The sequence below is a fragment of the Schistocerca serialis genome, chromosome 2 (genome assembly GCF_023864345.2).
Source record: "Schistocerca serialis cubense isolate TAMUIC-IGC-003099 chromosome 2, iqSchSeri2.2, whole genome shotgun sequence".
NCBI classification, from domain to species: domain Eukaryota; kingdom Metazoa; phylum Arthropoda; class Insecta; order Orthoptera; family Acrididae; genus Schistocerca; species Schistocerca serialis.
This window is the reverse complement of record NC_064639.1, coordinates 841,507,538-841,526,934: the sequence shown is the minus strand read 5'-3', so window position 1 is coordinate 841,526,934 and position 19,397 is coordinate 841,507,538. Positions and strand designations below refer to the sequence as shown.

The 19,397-nt window shown below is 47.3% G+C and overlaps 1 protein-coding gene across 1 annotated transcript in view; it reads right to left on the bottom strand.

Annotated features, from left to right (window-relative positions):
* Positions 1 to 17,575, bottom strand: part of LOC126456454 (uncharacterized) — a 59,238-nt gene extending 41,663 nt beyond the window's left edge. The window contains exons 1-2 of the mRNA XM_050092204.1: positions 17,381 to 17,575; positions 6,993 to 7,141 (exon numbers count right to left, since the gene is read on the bottom strand). Coding sequence (XP_049948161.1) covers positions 6,993 to 7,141; positions 17,381 to 17,575 — 344 coding nt within the window. The remainder of the gene's footprint in view (positions 1 to 6,992; positions 7,142 to 17,380) is intronic.
* Between the last annotated feature and the right edge of the window lie 1,822 nt (positions 17,576 to 19,397).

Here is a 19,397-nt window from a genome sequence, read left to right as displayed (position 1 = left end):
GCGACAGCGTGGACGTGAACCGTATGTGCAGTTGACGGACTTTGAGCGAGGGCGTATAGTGGGCATGCGGGAGGCCGGGTGGACGTACCGCCGAATTGCTCAACACCTGGGGCGTGAGGTCTCCACAGTACATCGATGTTGTCGCCAGTGGTCGGCGGAAGGTACACGTGCCCGTCGACCTGGGACCGGACCGCAGCGACGCACGGATGCACGCCAAGACCGTAGGATCCTACGCAGTGCCGTAGGGGACCGCACCGCCACTTCCCAGCAAATTAGGGACACTGTTGCTCCTGGGGTATCGGCGAGGACCATTCGCAACCGTCTCCATGAAGCTGGGCTACAGTCCCGCACACCGTTAGGCCGTCTTCCGTTCACGCCCCAACATCGTGCAGCCCCCCTCCAGTGGTGTCGCGACAGGCGTGAATGGAGGGACGAATGGAGACGTGTCGTCTTCAGCGATGAGAGTCGCTTCTGCCTTGGTGCCAATGATGGTCGTATTCGTGTTTGGCGCCGTGCAGGTGAGCGCCACAATCAGGACTGCATACGACCGAGGCACACAGGGCCAACACCCGGCATCATGGTGTGGGGAGCGATCTCCTACACTGGCCGTACACCACTGGTGATCGTCGAGGGGACACTGAATAGTGCACGGTACATCCAAACCGTCATCGAACCCATCGTTCTACCATTCCTAGACCGGCAAGGGAACTTGCTGTTCCAACAGGACAATGCACGTCCGCATGTATCCCGTGCCACCCAACGTGCTCTAGAAGGTGTAAGTCAACTACCCTGGCTAGCAAGATCTCCGGATCTGTCCCCCATTGAGCATGTTTGGGACTGGATGAAGCGTCGTCTCACGCGGTCTGCACGTCCAGCACGAACGCATGTCCAACTGAGGCGCCAGGTGGAAATGGCATGGCAAGCCGTTCCACAGGACTACATCCAGCATCTCTACGATCGTCTCCATGGGAGAATAGCAGCCTGCATTGCTGCGAAAGGTGGATATACACTGTACTAGTGCCGACATTGTGCATGCTCTGTTGCCTGTGTCTATGTGCCTGTGGTTCTGTCAGTGTGATCATGTGATGTATCTGACCCCAGGAATGTGTCAATAAAGTTTCCCCTTCCTGGGACAATGAATTCACGGTGTTCTTATTTCAATTTCCAGGAGTGTATGTTATAGTTTATTCATTTCATATAAGGTACTGGTCTCAAGCGGTAGTGAGAAATCGTATTTCCGGAAGAACGAGCGGGATATCTACAAAACATTTCTGGAACTCGATTTCTTTTGGAAGATGTGCCATCCATAGTTCGAAAATTTGCATTCTTTCAACATTTCAAAGCACACGATTTTAGAGAAGTCTGAGTTACATTTCTGGCTACAACTGGCTGGACCCTTTTCAGCTTGTTTACCACGCACAGAACACTTCTTCTAGCTTCGTTTAAAGACCGTAGTTAACGAATTCCAGTCGACAGTGATAGGAACCCAGTTGCTAGCACCGCCGCGACCATTTTAAGGTTCGTTACTTCGTTCCGATGCGAGAATGTGAGTAACAGTCGATAGATCGTCTGGCACGCAGTAGTGCTTCTAGTTAAGGTGGTCGATGGTATTTAGGTCAGAACTTTGAGCAGACCATTACAGCAAACCCGTCAGATTTTCTTGCTGTCATTGTGCAATGGTTGTGTTGCGTTAGTAGGAGGACAATACTTTTTTAACGAAAAGGTCTGACAGCAAATAATTGGCGCCGTATGAGAAGCATGATGTTGAATGTTTTCATAAACATCATCTATTATTTTGCCCCCAACCAGTCACGAGACCTAGGAATACCCATCCGCTCACCAATCCACCTCCACTAAGTCGCGGCTCGTATTCAAACATATCCCGCCATGAATGCTACTGATGTAAGGTGACTTACCATAAAAAAATGACAAAATGAAGAACTTTATTCTAGTACACAGAGCAATGAAACGCTATCTGAACACTATCAAGCGAAGTTGTCCTTTCATTTTAGTGATTAGCTGCTCATGGGTCGAAACACGGCCGTGGGACCAAAGTTTTATTACCTTTCTATCAGTCGTTGTCTTGTCGACATAGACATCTAATACGGAAAGTAAGTCCTGTTTGACAGCGTTCAAGATATAGGAAGTTCGCTATATGCGGATAAAATGTTCTTGGCCTTCCTGTCGCATCAAGTGGTTAAAATCACATGAGCTTTCCCTTGTTGCTCCTTGGCCATTATCAAGCGGAATGAGAATGGTCCAGAAATACTTGATCGAAAGCTAGTGGCATATTAACCATTTGACGCGGGTGGAAGCCCGAAAGCATTTTACTCAGTGTTACCGCGGCGATACTCCAAATACTTACATTACTATACAGGGTGTTTGAAAGTCTTTGTATCAAGGGGTGATATATCGAGTGTTGGGGAATTTCTTTTATCGGAGACAAATATTTCACCGAGGCTTCCTGGCAACAGTAAGCGTCCTTTAGTGTTCGGTGGCCATGGGACGACGAGGTTTAACCGAACCAGCAGGGTTTACTAATGATGTGTGCTGTGTACTACCCGCAGCAGTAAATTTATAAAGTGATTTTCAACAAGAAAACCTTAAGAATGAGTGTCTCTACGATAAGGAAGAGATTTTGGAAGCGAATCAAGTGCTTTAATTTTACTGGGCCTATCTCCTTTTATACGGAGCAGATGAAAGGAGTATAGGCAACACACAAGGCATACTTACACCGCTGAGTGCCTACGACCTGCCGCAGCTGAAAGACATAAGCAATACAGGACACCTAGAGTCATTGGGAATCGTCAGCGAGCATTTTGTCTCTAACAAGGGTTTTTCCCCATGGCGTGACCTATCCCCCCTAGACGTTTGATGGAAAGGCTTTGGAACACCCCAAACGCGAAGACTGCTTTCGTGTGCGGCAGTCGCTACAAGATGACATCTCAGAGTAGCCATGCAATTTATTGAGCTTAGTGCTTCATAGATAATAATGTACGATAAATAATGCGACAGATTTTTTTCGGCCAATTTCGACTGGAAAATGCGGAATTTGTTGTGGAACACCGTGGAATGTTCCCGTTTCAGCACCTATAATTTCATGAAGTTACGATAGGTGGCGGCGCTATACCCAGCGTTCAGAATGGCGCCTGTAACGGAGTTGCGTTCCAAGCAGGAAGCTGTCACTGAATTTCTTTTGGCGGAGAACCAGAGCATCGCAGATATTCGTAGGCGCTTGCAGAATGTCTACGGAGACCTGGCAGTGAACAAAAGCACGGTTAGTCGTTGGACGAGGCGCCTGTGATCATCGCAAAAAGGTCGCGCAAACCTGTCCAATCTCCCGCCTGCCGGCCGGCTGCACACAGCTGAGACTCTTGCAGTGTTGGAACGTGCGGACACTCTCATTAGAGGTGATCGACGGATCAAAGTCAAACATTTCGCTGTTCAACTGTACATATCTGCTGGTAGCGCTGACGTACTCGTTCACCAGCTGGGGTACTCATAGATGTGTGCCCGCTTGGTTCCTCACCACGTAACAGAAAACCATAAAGAGCAATCAAGGAGCATCTGTACGGAACTGTTTAAGTGGTACGAGGCTGATCCTGATAATTTTTTGTCGAGCATCGTCACAGGCGAGGAAAGATGGAATCATCACTTCGAAACGGAAACAAAACGGCAATCCATGGAATGGCGTCACGCCAACTTTCCTCTGGAGAAAAACTTCGAAGGTGCACCCTGAGCCAGTACAGACAAGCCTACAGTCTTCTGGGACGCTGAAGGGGTTATTCTGTTTGATGTCCTCCCTCATGGTGCAACGATCAACTCCTCCGTGACAACACAAGGCCTCACACAGGTCTCCGCACTCAAGAGGAGCTCACAAAACTTCATTGGACTGTTGTTCCTCGTCTACCCTGCAGCCCGGATCTCGCACATTCCTACTTCCATCTGTTAGTCACAGTGAAGGATCTCCGCGGCAAGCAGTACGTAGACGATGAGGAAGTGATTGATGCAACTAGGCGTTGGTTCCGACGTCGAGCAATAGAACGATACTATGCGGGCATACAGGCCCTCCCAGGAAAGTGACGTAAGGCAGTCGCATTGGACGGAGTTTATATTGAAAAATAAGGTTTTGTAGCCAAAAGATTGGGGAATAATGTGGGATACTTGAATCCCGAATAAAATCAACATGCTTTCAGAAAAAAATGTGCTACATTAGTTAGTGAACGCCCCTCATATTTGATACATACCACCACCATCAAATCCACAACCATCACCACCACTACTGTCATCCAATGCTGCGTGAAGAACTTTTTCCTCTCATTACGGTCTCCACTTAATATCCATGTTCTTCCTGCGTGTCTTCTTGTGTCATCCACGTACGTTCCATTACGCCAACATGACTTTTCCTAACTCGTGGAATCCAGCACTCGGACAATTCGCCTGGCTAGACGCCCTTCCTCCCACAAACCCCCCAACTAGCAGACGCAACGGAGAGCGCAGGGGTCGATTTGGAGGCCACAGCTGAATATGTTGATCCCTGCCACGCCTGCCTCTGACCAGCTATCGGCGAGCCGCCGCACTGGTTCGCTGATAATGGCGGGCCGCCCCACTCCTCTCCTCTTTTTGTCATTACTCTTACAAATATGCGCCGGCGCCGCCTCAAACATAAACAGCGGCTATTTTTAGGGTCGCTACGGGATGTCCGCGGCAGGCGGCCGATGGCTCTTATCGGCCGCGGCCAGAGGCTACGAGACCTCACCACGCCGGAACCAGCTGGTCTACGTCGGGCTCTTGAACAGAGCTCCACTGCTGTTGTTTACGTGGTTTTTTTCCGGCAAATGTGACATAAATGCTTGTATTTTCGATCAGCTTAGCAAGTGTGTGACCTCCTGTTCGTTTGCAGTCACATCTGATAACGGTACAGAGTATTAGACTTCTAAACTGTGGCAACAAGGATAATGTGTCAAGCAGATGAACCTTTACAGAATCTCAGTGTTCTGCCTTGATTTACCAGACTTGGTATAGGACCCTCGGATATCCTGCATTTCCAGTACAAACAGCAACAGTTACATGTGATCTGTAGTAACAAAGAGATAGGAATGAATGGGTGAGAGTGGAGGACGCGTGTTGCACTGAATTGCATTTGCCACATTCAGCTGTTAATTCCGTTTTCGTCACTCTAGTTGCAGCCCATTTTCATTGTTTGTGTATCACCGCATCTGGAAGTCTACGTTCTCGGAGTGGAAACAGAAATGAAGTAAATGAACACTCGCTACATGTGGGCTACGTCGTACAATACCAAGTAATGTAGTTAAACTATTATGCGAAAGGAAAGAATGAAACTGACACAATAAGACAACGTAGTGCGAGTGGTGTATAAGTATTGAAATACCTGGAAGAACATGATTTCTTTGAGGGGCGGTCGCCTAAGAAATATCCTTAACTTATTCAAGGCTGTAATGTACAAAAGGCTGAAATTAGCAAAAAACTAAGAAAAAATGAGTACGGCTTGATAATTGCAAGTAACTTAAAAATTCAAACTTCTCTACTAAACGACAAATTTATTCAGATGACATGCAAAATGAACACTTGCAAATCTGATAGCAACAACTGAAATATGGATTCGCATTTTGCAAATATGCATTGACGTCCGCTGTTTGCGACACGTGAAAATTTGTGCCGGATCGGGACTCGAAACCGGATTTCCCGATTATTGCAAGCGGTCGTGTTAATCACTTCGCCTATCTAAGCACCACTCAAAGATCCATCCGCCGGCCGGGGTTGCCGAGCGGTTCTAGGTGCTTCAGTCTGGAACCGCGCGACCACTGCCGTCGCACGTTCGAATCCTGCCTCAGGCACGGATGTGAGTGATGTCCTTAGGTTAGTTAGGTTTAAGTAGTTCTAAGTTCTAGGGGACTGATGACCTCATAAGTTAAGTCCCATAGTGCTCAAAGCCATTTTCCAAGATCGCTCCAAACTTCCACGGAGACCACAACGATTACGCTCGCATATTTCGTGATTACCGCACAGGGAGATACAAATATTTAATCATTTTTAGCCCGTCGAGGCATGGATACATCATTTATCTTTGCAATGTCTGTGTTTATTCATTATCTATACCTACTTATCACAATGTCCAGACGTGCTCAACTGCTTCAGTCTCGAATAGTACGTGGGAAAAATTTACAACTAGATGATATTGTTTGTCATAAACAATTTTTTCTGCTGTCAGCTAGGATTTTCTTTTATTTATTTTTTGCATGGCGCTTTTGGGGAAATAATTCGCACTCTCAAGTACGTTTCTCGATTATTATGGATTTTATGCGTGATATGTGAGCTGTGTTGCCGTTACTGTAATACATAAACACAGACAATTTTGTAATTAATGCCAAGATTTCCGATGTTGTCCGTCAGCCGGCCGCTGTGGACGAGCGGTTTTAGACGCTTCAGTTTGGAACCACTCGACCGCTACGTTCGCTGGTTCGAATCCTGCCTCAGGCATGGATGTGTCTAGAACCGCGAGACCACCGCGGCCGGCAACTCTCGCTGACATCGTGGTCATTAGAGCCGGAGCAGCCGGTCGGGGTGGCCGAGTGGTTCTAGGCGCTACAGTCTGGAACCGCGCGATCGCTACGGTCGCAGGTTCGAATCCTGCCTCGGGCATGGATGTGTGTGATGTCCTTACGTTAGTTAGGTTTCAGTAGTTCTGAGTTCTAGGGGACTGGTGACCTCAGAAGTTAAGTCCCATAGTGCTCAGAGCCATTTGAACCATTTTTGAGCCGGAGCACCAAGCACAGCTGTAAGAGGATAAGGGAAAGAACCTGAGCTGTTCTCCTTCAGTATGCGAGTTCAGTGTCTTAAACATTGCACCACTGCGCTCAGCCGCCTGTCAAAGGTCGAGACATTAAAAATTAGTAGCGGTATACTTTTCGTGCATTTGCTGCACAACGGTGTTAGCGGGAGTGAGAGCCGACAGTGACTATCCAATGTACGAAGCCCGAATCGCGTACACGCTGGCGCCAGCCACCTGGCGCCACGAGCGGCCCCGTTCGCTGGCGCACTGGAAGCCAGTCTGCTGCGCTGCGTCTGGTGTGATGTGATGGATGGCGCGGCCCGCTGACGTCACCCGGTTCCGGCTGCTCTGTCGCCAGAGGGGGGCAACCGCAGCCCACGAGTCTGCATCTGCGTCCCCACGTCACGTCGCAGAGATTCAGTGTCCTTTACAATCATGCTACATATTCTGTGCGCCGAGCCAGGTGGCGCAGTGGTTAGTACACTGGACTCGCATACGGGAGGACGACGTTCATATCCGCGTCCGGCCATCCTGATTTAGGTTTTCCGTGGCTTACCTAAATCGATTCAGGCAAATGCCGGGATGGTCCCTTTGAAAGGGCACGGCCGACTTCCTTTCCTAATCCCAATGGCCTGATGACATCGATGTTTGGTTTCCTTCCCCAGATCAACCAACCAACCATGTTTTGCAATTTCATGTACTTCTCATGTGCGGAAATGAACTTGAATTTCTCTAAGACACTGAGCTTGGTAAACCTAGCTTGCAATTTTCTTCCTTAAAGCAGGAGGGCAGTGGTTGGTGGAGCCAAAAGTTATGCCGTAATTCTTGAGTGCAACAGAAATATTCGGACGAATTCACCGCTTTGCAACATACACCAAGTAAGTTTCGCCAAATTTTATGTTCAAAAATGTTCAAATGTGTGTGAAATCTTATGGGACTTAACTGCTGCCAGCCGAAGTGGCCGTGCCGTTAAAGGCGCTGCAGTCTGGAACCGCAAGACCGCTACGGTCGCAGGTTCGAATCCTGCCTCGGGCATGGATGTTTGTGATGTCCTTAGGTTAGTTAGGTTTAATTAGTTCTAAGTTCTAGGGGACTAATGACCTCAGCAGTTGAGTCCCATAGTGCTCAGAGCCATTTGAACCATTTTGAACTTAACTGCTAAGGTCATCAGTCCCTAAGCTTACACACTACTTAACCTAAATTATCCTAAGGAGAAACACACACAACCATGCCCGAGGGAGGACTCGAACCTCCGCCGGGTCCAGCCGCACAGTCCATGACTGCAGCGCCTTGGTCAAATTTTATGTTAATCAACTGTAAGGCCATTTCCCATATGGTTCCTCATATTATCAATCTTTTCTGTGCGTCTACTTAATTTTGACAAAGAATTATTTAGCTTAGTAATAAAGCAGTCATCAATCCGAAGATTGTTTTGAACACTACGGTGCTTTATTAGGCATGGTCCTGTTGGACGTGGTAAACTAGTGCCTTCCTCTAACCTTTGAACATTTCTAGCAGGTTGTATGGCGACCTACAGTTATTTTTACTCCAAACGACGGCGCAGCTAGGCATTTCTTGTATCAACAAACATTGCCAGAAGTGAAAGGAGTCTTAAGCTACAGATAAAAATCCTAAGATTGAGCGGGTATCGAATCCGAGACATTTGGATTTGTGGCCTGGCACTTAACCACTTTTATCGATCTGTTTGTTCGTCGTTTTTTCGTCAATTGCTATGTGCCGATATCGGATAACATCTTTCAAATTCAATCGATGATACACTTGCACAGTTGTTTTATTTTTCTTATTACAGAGGATGGCCAGTCCCCTGACCGAACACGCTGAGCTGCAGCGCCGACACGTCTGAGCCACGAAATCATTCAGCACCCAATAATTAACAAGGATAAGACTCAGCATGAAACCTTGTAAGAACGATTTGACGATGGATTTTAAAAGATCTGTACTAATGGCAAGTAAATAAACACTGTATGCCAAATTTGGGGCTGCTCCCTGTCTTCCAATTATAATATTTATAATTGTAGTACCGTCACGTTTCTCAAAATGCCAGTTTTCGACAAGGCAGCGGTAAACCTTCGTCGTATCGTTATACTTTACTATACTGTACTATACTTAACATTAATTAAAGAAATTCAATTTAGACAAGAAAGTGGATGGACATAGGCGTTGCCCTCTTCGAAGTTTCCACCATGGCAATAAACAAGTGATGTTACTCACAAAAACCTTCAATTTCGATTACTAAGATTCGACTCCAATGTCTTAACTATTACAGGACTTTGCTGGGTCCTGAAATGCGATGAGAAGGTGATTGAAGGACGCTGAGAAACTGCTGCGCGGGATGAGCCGAGCGGTCTTAGACGTTGTAGTCTGGAACCGCGTGACCGCTACGGTCGCACGTTCGAATGCTGCCTCGGGCATGGATGTGTGTGATGTCCTTACGTTAGTTAGGTTTCAGTAGTTCTGAGTTCTAGGGTACTGATGACCTCAGATGGTAAGTCCCATACTGCTCAGAGCCATTTGAACCATTTCTAGCACAGCTGGCCACGCCACTCGAGTAGGCATGGTTCTACATCCCTGCCGGTACAGTCCAGAACCTCACTGACTCTCTTCTCGCACGTTTCGCAGCGGTCCGCCCTGCGAAAGGTGGGTATTCAGGGTTTTCAGAGGTGGTCGCAGTAACGTGACTAGATAGTATATTACAAACACCTACGTATCGCTCTCGTAGTGACAGCAAGGTCAAAGTTAGGCACACTACAACGTGCGCCGGGGCATATAAGCAATAACTCTTGCTGTGCTCTGTGCGTGAAAGGAGCGGGAAGAAGACTCAACGCCTGGCACGCACTTGAAGGCGGTTTGCACAGTGTGTGTGAAGACGCAGGACAGGGGACGGGCGTGTGCTGGAGGCGGCCCGGAGGAGAAAGCCGCGCTGTGCCTTGCTGCAGTGTAAGGCGACTCTGGCCATGTGGCGGCGCGGCGGTAGTTTTTGCGGCCGCGCCTTCTGGCGACAGGTGCGGCGATAGCGCGACACGGCCGCAGCCGCAGCGCAGCGCAGCAGCCGGTCCCGCCCACGCCCGCGACCTCTGCCGGCCCGGCGCATCTGGCCGCCACAGCCTGCCTCGCCAGCGCTGGCAAAGCTGCCTGCCTCCAACTCTCTCTCTCTCTCTCTCTCTCTCTCCCTATCTCACTCTCAATTTTTTTTTTCCAACTGAGCGGCACTGGCAAATTTTAACTTATGTATCAGCCACCGAAATCTACGTAATGGTTCGTATGGGTAAGTGTACGCGCTTGTGCAGGACACTGTAAAATGCAAGACTGAGCATGTGGCAGGAAGTTACTGATATCCGGCAGTTCTCCCGTGTTTTTATGGAACAAAACTGAGCGTATTTGGTATTGCGCTTTACATCAAATTTCCCCCACTAAAAAGGACGAATACGTCATACAATAAGTAAAAATTTAAAACTTTGTAGACTGTTACGTGAATTTCGCAAAAATTGCGGAATATCGCTGGCTTGCTGCCACGATAGGTCGACACACAGTTCTCTTGTCACCTTTACGTGTATATCGTCGAATATACACTAAGATCTTCTGTAGAGCAAGTTATCGACACCCTGCTCTTCTTCTTAAATTTCAAAGAAAAAGAATTAAACCTAGAGAAAGATATCGAAGAGGATTTACACTCATGCATCTACCTTACGACCAAACCTCCAATTAACAATGGTCGAGACTGACCGGCAAGAAAAAAATTTTAATTTGTTTCTGGAAAAATATGCCCCAGCTAAAAATAAGAAGACTTATTGTCTGTTGCTGCTCGTGTATGTAACAGAAGTAAGGCCTAAGGATGCTCCAGTATGAACAGAACACTGAAAATCAAATCTGTATTACTGCGAAATATTTTTATTCTTTAACTCTGTGCACGGTGTGCTGAATATTTGTAACAGGGTAAAATTTCATACGGGCGCTGAACTCAATCTACAACACGGGCCTTTAGAGGGCTTCAAAGCTGTCTGTTGTAGGAGAGAAGATGCGTGTTTAACGGGCATCCACTCCTAGGTCATCAGACAGCTCTGATTGAACGACGATGCAACAGAAATTCAGCCATGTTATTCTAATCAAAGGATACATAAGAATTCGGCTTAGTTCATTCAGGGAAAGCATGGAAAACATAATCTTCATGGCCGAACGGAAGTTTAAACCCACCTTCTCCCGAAAATGTGCCAGCTGTCTTAGCCACTATGGCATCCTGATTGATGTTGTTGTCCGTTGAGTCCTCTGAGCACCCCACATGAGTCAGCTGAAACGTTCAATTTGTTACTAATTCCTCACAAGACGGGGTAACAGTCGAATGCAAAGACCTAGAGAAGAACTGTGCCGGAGCATGAGAACAGTATCAGAAGGAATCAAACTGAAAAGAGTATGATTTGCCGGACATGTGACTAGGACGAACACCGATAGAGTGACGAAAAGAGTGTAGGGTACAATAGGCAGAACAAGTCGAAAGACAGCAACCAGGTGGAACGTTGAAGTTGCGAAGGATTGGTTGGAATTGGGAATCAAGTTCGAAGGGAAAGGAAATTGGATAAGCTAGTACACGTCGACCTATATGCCAGAGATTGTTGGCAGAAGGATAGAGCGTCGCCAGTGCAGCAGACGAGAGAAGAGTATACTGATGGTCTCTGCAGAAGAGAGGGAGAGATGAGAAAAAGAATGAAGAGGTTTCGAGAGAAGAAAAAGAAAATGCAACCCATGAATAGGCTGCCCGCGGTCCTACAGACGCCGTAACGAAAGCAGCGTCAGCGGAAGAAGAAGCTTCTCGCTAGGTATTTGCTCAACTCCAAGTCGAAATGAAAAAACGAAATTATCCTGTCGTATTACTGGCCGCAAAAAGACTGAAAAACTTGACGTTTGCGGATGATATGGTCCTATTTCCAAATGACATAGAAGAACTTCAAGTTTTAGTTAACGAACTTGCATTAGTGTGCTCTGAAGTTGGACTAAAAATAAACATTGAGAAAACAAAAATAATGATCAATGAATGGACACCTCAGGGAAGTACATCAGTTGGATGTACACAACTCCAAAGAGTCACAGAATATACCTATCTGGGTCAACTGATAAACATGAAAGGAGATTTAAAATCAGAAATATTAAGACGAATTAAATTGGGCTGGCAAGCTTATAGGAGGCACGCTTCAATTTTGAAATCTAAGATGTCGGTTGAGTTGAAGAAATCTATTTTTGACCAATGTACTGTATATGGCCAGTAATAATTTATGGGACATTAAATGAGTTCATTGTTAGGAAGCTAATAGTTGCCCAAAGAGGAATCGAAAGATCAGAGTCGGGTTATACAAAAAAAAAAAGACAGTAAGAGAGCAGTTGAAATAAGACGAACAACGAAGGTTACCGACATAATGGAAAGAGTGAATACATTGAAATGGCAGTGGGCTGGTCATGTTGCTCGAACAAAAGATGGTAGATGGTCTAAACAAGTCCTAGGCTGGAGCCCAGTTTATCAAAAAAACATCTAGAGGAAGACCACCAGACAGATGGGACAGAGGTATAAGGAAGACAGTGGGATTCAATTGGCAACGGGAAGCTCAGGATGGGAAGAAATGGAAGATATTACTGGGATGCTTTGTTACACGCCGACTCAAAAGAGGTCACATCATTAAGTGATAGAACTGGCTGATGATGATGATTACTGGCAGGGAGTTGGGGTGGTTCGTCCACCTGGTGCAACGTCTTCTACCTGACGCCACTTCAGCAACTTGCTCGTCGATGAAGATGAAATGAAACGATGAAGACAGCACAAATATACAGTCTTCTAGCCAGTCGAGAATCTAGCCTAGGACTCCGCGATCTAGAGGCAAAGCCACTAGACCACCGACTGCGGACATTCCACATCTCCATACACATATGCATTACACTGCAATTAACACTCACGTTTTTGACAGAGATTGCAAGACTCCACTTTAAAACTCTAATCTGTACTGTTCCGCTCTCGAATAGTTCGAGGGAAAAATTAACACCTAAATATCCCGGTAAGAGCTCTGATTTCTCCTACTTTATCGCTGTGTATGTATGTAAAATATTTTGGCATTCGGAGGAGAAAGCATTTCATCGAAATTTCGTCAAAGATCTCGTCACAATGAAAAATGCCTTTTTCTCAATATCTGCCATACGGAGCAACTGTGTCACCTACTTCGTGATAACAGAAAACAAGCCACCTTTCTTTGAATTATCTCGATGTCTTCTTTCATTTCAGTGCGACTAGGATCCGCGGGAGAAAAGGTGGAGCAGAGAGACTGACGAGCAGCAACCTCATGAATGTTAGTGAGATATAGTGTGGTTGTCTCAGCAGACACCTCATTGAGTACAGTTGGGGCCGCCCGGAGTGGCCGAGCGGTTCTAAGCGCTACAGTCTGGAACCGCCCGACCACTACGGTCGCAGGTTCGAATCGTGCCTCGGGCATGGATGTGTATAATGTCCTTAGGTTAGTTAGGTTTAAGTAGTTCTAAGTTCTAGGGGACTGGCGACCTCAGAAGTTACGTCCCATAGTGCTCAGAGCCATTTGAACCATTTGAACCAAGTACAGTTGGGAAGATATCTGGAGGAACTTGTGACAGGTTGTCCCTATGCATCCGTCAGTGATGCGTGCACAGATGGCTAAGTCGGTAAGAGAGTGGCCGGCGAAAGTCTGATGTCCTGGGTCGAGAACGAGCATCCGCCCCATAATACACGGATTTCACTTGTCGGGAGTGCTGATTTTTTGTCACACTTTGACGTGTTTTATTTCGTCATTAAATGTATTGGTAGGGCACAGTTGCTGGCAGGTACCGTGTGAATGAAGGTGGATGGCTGTAGCAGGCTGCAGCAGGTGCAGTGGGTCGCCGCCGGGAATGGAAGGCGGTCCACGGCGCCGCGCCGGGTCGGCTGGCGCCGTTCACACGCGCCACTTGCTCGGCCGCGGGGAGGGGAGGGGGACAGCCGGTTCCCACAGCCCGCAAACATCTCTGCCGGTGCACGCTGCAAGGCAGCGCCACCACCTGGCCGCGCCTCGCGTGCCCACAGCGGCGGAGCGACTAGGCTCGTGGGGAGTACTGCACGTCTGTTCATCCTTCATCGCGCCCGCTATTGTTGGAGATACCGCACCGCTGACCCTCTGCTCGACGTGGAAGAAGAATTTACTCATGCGACAGAAAGCATTTACCTGCCAAGTACTCTAGAAGGAGACATACATGTACAATGAAGAGCCAAAGAAACTGGTACACCTGCCTAATATCGTGTAGGTCCACCGCGAGCACGCAGAAGCGCCGCAACACGACGTGGCATCGACTCGACTAATGTCTGAACTAGTTCTGAAGGGAATTGACACCATGAATACTGCAGGGCTGTCTATAAATCCATTACAGTACGAAGGTTAGAGATCTCTTCTGAACAGAACGTTGCGAGACATCCCAGATAGGCTCAGTAATGTTCATGTCTGGCGAGTTTGGTGGGCAGCGGAAGTGTTTAAACTCAGAAGAGTGTTCCTGAAGCCACTCTGTAGCATTTCTGGATGTGTGGAGTGTCGCATTGTCCTGCTAGAATTGCCCAAGTCCGTCGGAATGCACAATGGGCATGAATGGATGCAGGTGATCAGAGAGGATGCTGACGTATCATCTCTCACAACCGTATCGAGACGTGTGACGGGTCCCATATCACTCCAACTGCACACGCCCCACACCATTACAGAACCTCCACCAGCTTGAACACTCCCCCGCTGACATGCAGGGACCATGGATTCATGAGGTCTTCTCCATACCCGTACACGTCCATCCGCTCGCCACAATTTGAAACCAGACTCCTACAATCACGCAACACCAGAATAAATGTAGCCATCCACGCTTTTACCCCCGAAACAGGGTTAAACTATTCACAATACCAAGGTGGATAATTAACGCCCTTTAGACTTAAAGTAGTAAAGGAGTTTTGCTATTTGGGAAGCAAAATAACTGATGATGGTCGGAGTAGAGAGGATATAAAATGTAGACTGTCAATAGCAAGGAAAGCGTTTCTGAAGAAGAGAAATTTGTTAACATCGAGTATAGATTTAAATGACAGGAAGTCGTTTCTGAAAGTATTTGTATGGAGTGTAGCCATGTATGGAAGTGAAACGTGGACAATAAATAGTTCGGACAAGAAGAGAATAGTAGCTTTCGAAATGTGGTGCTACAGAAGAATGTTGAAGATTAGGTGGGTAGATCACGTAACTAATGAGGAGGTATAGAATAGGGTTGGGGAGAAGAGAAGTTTATGGCACTACTTGACTAGAAGAAGGGATCGGTTGGTAGGACATGTCCTGAGGCATCAAGGGATCACAAATTTAGCATTGGAGGGCAGTGTGGAGGGTAAAAATCGTAGAGGGAGACCAAGAGATGAATACACTAAGCAGATTCAGAAGGATGTAGGTTGCAGTAGGTACTGGGAGATGAGGGAGCTTGCACAGGATAGATTAGCATGGAGAGCTGCATCAAACCAGTCTCAGGACTGAAGACAACAACAACAACATAATTAAAGTGCAGCTATGCGTGAAGGTCCAGTGTGGGCTGTATTACCGCATGTCATCGATACTTGGTAGATATTCTGATTCGCTAACCGGAACTGATTTACAAAATTAGTTTCGATTTAGCGCACCAGGTGTAAATGTGGGGTTGTACAGCATGTCATGAGCGTCTCCAGTGCTCATGTTGAACAAATTGTGTAAGCAGTGGTGAATAACAAAATCAGCATTATGCCTTTCTCACTTGTTTCACCTTTTCTGCCCACGTCCCGTTCCTAATCCATTACATATTGAAATACGTCCATGCGTTTTTGTTGCGTTCACAGCGCAATTTGCATCTGTTGACCAAAATTGGAACTATTTTTTTTCCAGTGAAAATCAGTTCTACAATAGCGCATCAGAATATCTACCAAGTATAGATGCCATACGATAATGCAGCCTACATTGAACTGGTGGCCAAAATTGGAACTCATTTTGTTCCTGCATTAATCAGTTCTGCATGACTACATCAGAATATGTACGAAGTATCCTTGCTGTACAGTAATTACAGCCCATACTGGACTTGTGCGACCAGCTGTACTTTAATTATAAACACCCAGTATTTCGCTGCAAAACGTGTTGAAAAACACCGGCCCTAATGGGGAAATCACTCGACCTTGAGCCGGTCTCTTATACCCAGACCGCTATTAATTTAGAAGAATTAAGGAAAGCCGTTCCTAGGAAAACCATTTCTGACGTAAACAAAAGCCACTGGAGGAGCACCCAGAGGAGGAAAGGTTGAAATGGCTCTGAGCACTATGGGACTTAACTTCTGAGGTCATCAGTCCCGCCGGTCGGTGTGGCCGTGCGGTTCTAGGCGCTTCACTCTGGAACCGCGTGACGCTACGGTCGCAGGTTCGAATCCTGCCTCGGGCATGGATGTGTGTGATGTCCTTGGGTTAGTTAAGTTTAAGTAGTTCTAAGTTCTAGGGGGCTGATGACCACAGCTGTTAAGTTCCACAGTGCTTAGAGCCATTTGAACCATTTCATCAGTCCCCTAGAACTTAGAACTACTTTAATCTAACTAGCCTAAGGACACCACACACATCCATGACCGAGGCAGTATTCGAACCTGCGGACTGTAGCGCCTAGAACCGCTCGGCCACACCGGCCGGCCGGAGGCAAGGTAACGGTACGTTCCACACAGTGACGTTGTCCTTCTGTTGTTGGTTACCAGTGTTGAGACTAGAATGAGATTTTCACTCTGTAGCGGAGTGTCCATTGCTGTGAAACTTCCTGGCAGATTAAAACTGGGTGCCGGTCCGGGACTCGAACTCAGGACCTTTTCCGTTCGCGGGCAAGTGCCCTACCGACTGAGCTACCTAAGCACGACTCACGACCGTCCTCACAACTTCAGTTCTGTCAGTACTTTGTCTCCTACTTTCCGAAGTTCACAGAAGCTCTTCTGCCAACCTAGCAGAACTACGCTGCAGACTGAAAATATTATTCTGGAAACATCCCCCAGGCTGTGGCTGAGCCATGTCTCCGCAATGTACTTTCTTCCAGAAGTGCTACTTCTGCTAGGTTCGCAGAAGAACTTTTGCGATGTTAGGAAGGTAGGAGACGAGGTAGTGGCAGAAGTGAAGCTGTGAGGAGTGGTCGTGAGTCGTGCTTGGGTAGAGCACTTTAGAGCGAAAGGCAAAGGTCCCGAGTTCGAGTGACAGCCCGGCACACAGTTTTAATCTCTGCCAGGAAGTTTCAGTCTTGAGACTGGTCTCATGCAGCTCTCAACGCCAGTCTATAGTTGTCAACTCTTTCTATAAGATTAAAAGTCTGCGAGTCGCTGAAGTGTGTACAGTAATGGGAGGAGACGGCCCTGCGAGGCAGTAGGGGTCGAGCGAGTGGCAGTGAGCCGTGGCCGCCGGCGTCGTTAGCGGCCGTGGGTGTGCGGAGGTCAGAGCGGCGCGGCGTTCACACAGAGACGGCGGAGCCACGTGTGTGGGGCCAGATGCCCGGCCGGCGCCGGCTGGCTCCTTCCGCGTGGGCCCGCCCCGTCCCGCCAGATGTGCCCTGGCGCCAGGGGCCGCGTTGCCAAGTCGCGGCGGCCGCCGCCGTCGCCGCTCCACTCGTGGGCGGCCGCCGGACCTGCCAGCTCCCCGTCCTCGTCACCTGTCCCGTCTGCCAGCCGCGCACCTGTTCGTCCCGCGGCAACTCTACCAGAAACCCATCCCACCTCGCTATTCATTCTGATCGTTAATCGTCGGCTCGTAACTAGTGTGCCCTAGTGACCCAAATCATAATTACTACCTCACAAAACCATCATAACTACCCACTTTTCGTCCGTCACTAAACCAGCGGAAAAATACATCTATCGGAGCACAAAAAGGCGAATATTTTCCTGTTTATTAAAACTCTGTGACTAAAATGTGGCCGGCCGGTGTGACCGAGCGGTTCTAGGCACTTCAGTCTGGAACCGCGCGACCGCTGCGGTCTCAGGTTCGATTCCTGCCTCGGGCATAGATGTGTGTGATGTCCTTCGGTTAGTTAGGCTCAAGTAGTTCGAAGTTCTAGGGGACTGATGACCTCAGATGTTAAGTCTCATAGTGCTCAGAGCCATTTGAACCATTTGCACTAAAAAGTGGGGTACCAGTTGCCTCATTCTGCCTTCCTCAGCACCTATAAAAACTTTCCCAAAAATTTTGCCGTGCGCTCTTTTTAACAGGCAACTCACATCTCGTTCTCAAAAGCTCCGCTAACTGTAACTCACTCGCACCCATTAGTCCATCCTCGTAAGCCACTCACACTCATCCAGTCGCACTTCCCCGTCCTCACTCACTGATTCAGCCCACCTCATTGTCATTATCTTTATGTGTCTCTCTATCACTGTCCCCTGTCTCACACCCATAGTCTCCTTCGTTCTGTCCTACTAATACTGTCTCTTCTCACTGCCATTGTCTCCCTCTTGTTCTCTCTCACTGCTACTGTCTCTGTCATTCCTTCCCACAGCTACTGGTGGGTGTTCTCACGTCAAGGGCTTCACTGCTTTTTCACACCCACGCTTTTGATAGATAGGTGGTTCTTACCCCACAGTGATCCTTTCCAGACAGTAAGTGATATGTACATCAAGTCTGGATGAAATCGCTCTAGTGGTGTATGAGGAGAAGTGGGGCATACTTACATACATACGTACATTCATTTTTTAATTTCTATGGATATCGTGGAACCCATTAGGTATTGCTAGTGATATGAAGCGAAAATATGAACATACCAAACAAATTTAATTACGCGGTAAACCTCACGTGAGGGGAAGAGGGAGGTCCAAATTTAAAAAAAGCACCCTCACTGAATTAATGGACGTATTGTAATGCTCCTTTTTCGTGAGTGACTTTCTTAATCTGATCAGTCGTGGTGAGTACACGTCACGTAACAGCGTGTAAATGAGAGACAGGCCCCTTCGCAAGTGGGTCACTAACGTCAAAGATAGACTGGCTGCGCCGCGTGTAGAGTTCTATAATTCTCGGTATGCTGAAGACTGCTGGAGAAACAGGGGCTGTTGCGTCGTCTGCTACCATCGCAGGTCAATCTGTTCTCGCCGCGCCTACACACAGTAATTGATTCTACGTCTTCCTATCCGTTATTTTTATTGCTTCCTTTGTAATCATGACACATGGAGAAATTTGCATGACTAGGTGATATTTTTGCTACCAATGTTACCACGTAAGAGCGACCGAATATCTGAAAGCAAAAGGTAGACGAAAAACGTTTTGTAATGAAAACTGTTTCAATAGCGTCAAAGTAAGTTCTATTGAACTAGAAAAATATAGTTTTTGGATGTTATTTGCCACAGAGGAAAAGTAAAACGACTCTGCGCGCTGCTTTGTTAACATTGTTTGACGTGTTTGTATGCATGTATTTTCTCCAACAAGTAATTGTCCATGTTCTGAAATGCTTAGAGGTAACTTTTCTTATTCTCTCAGTTCTGAGGAGCGTGGAAAATTTACCACACCTTTGTCAAGAACAACACTCATGAATTTTGCTTTGCTGATTAATAATCCTTAATTGCATTA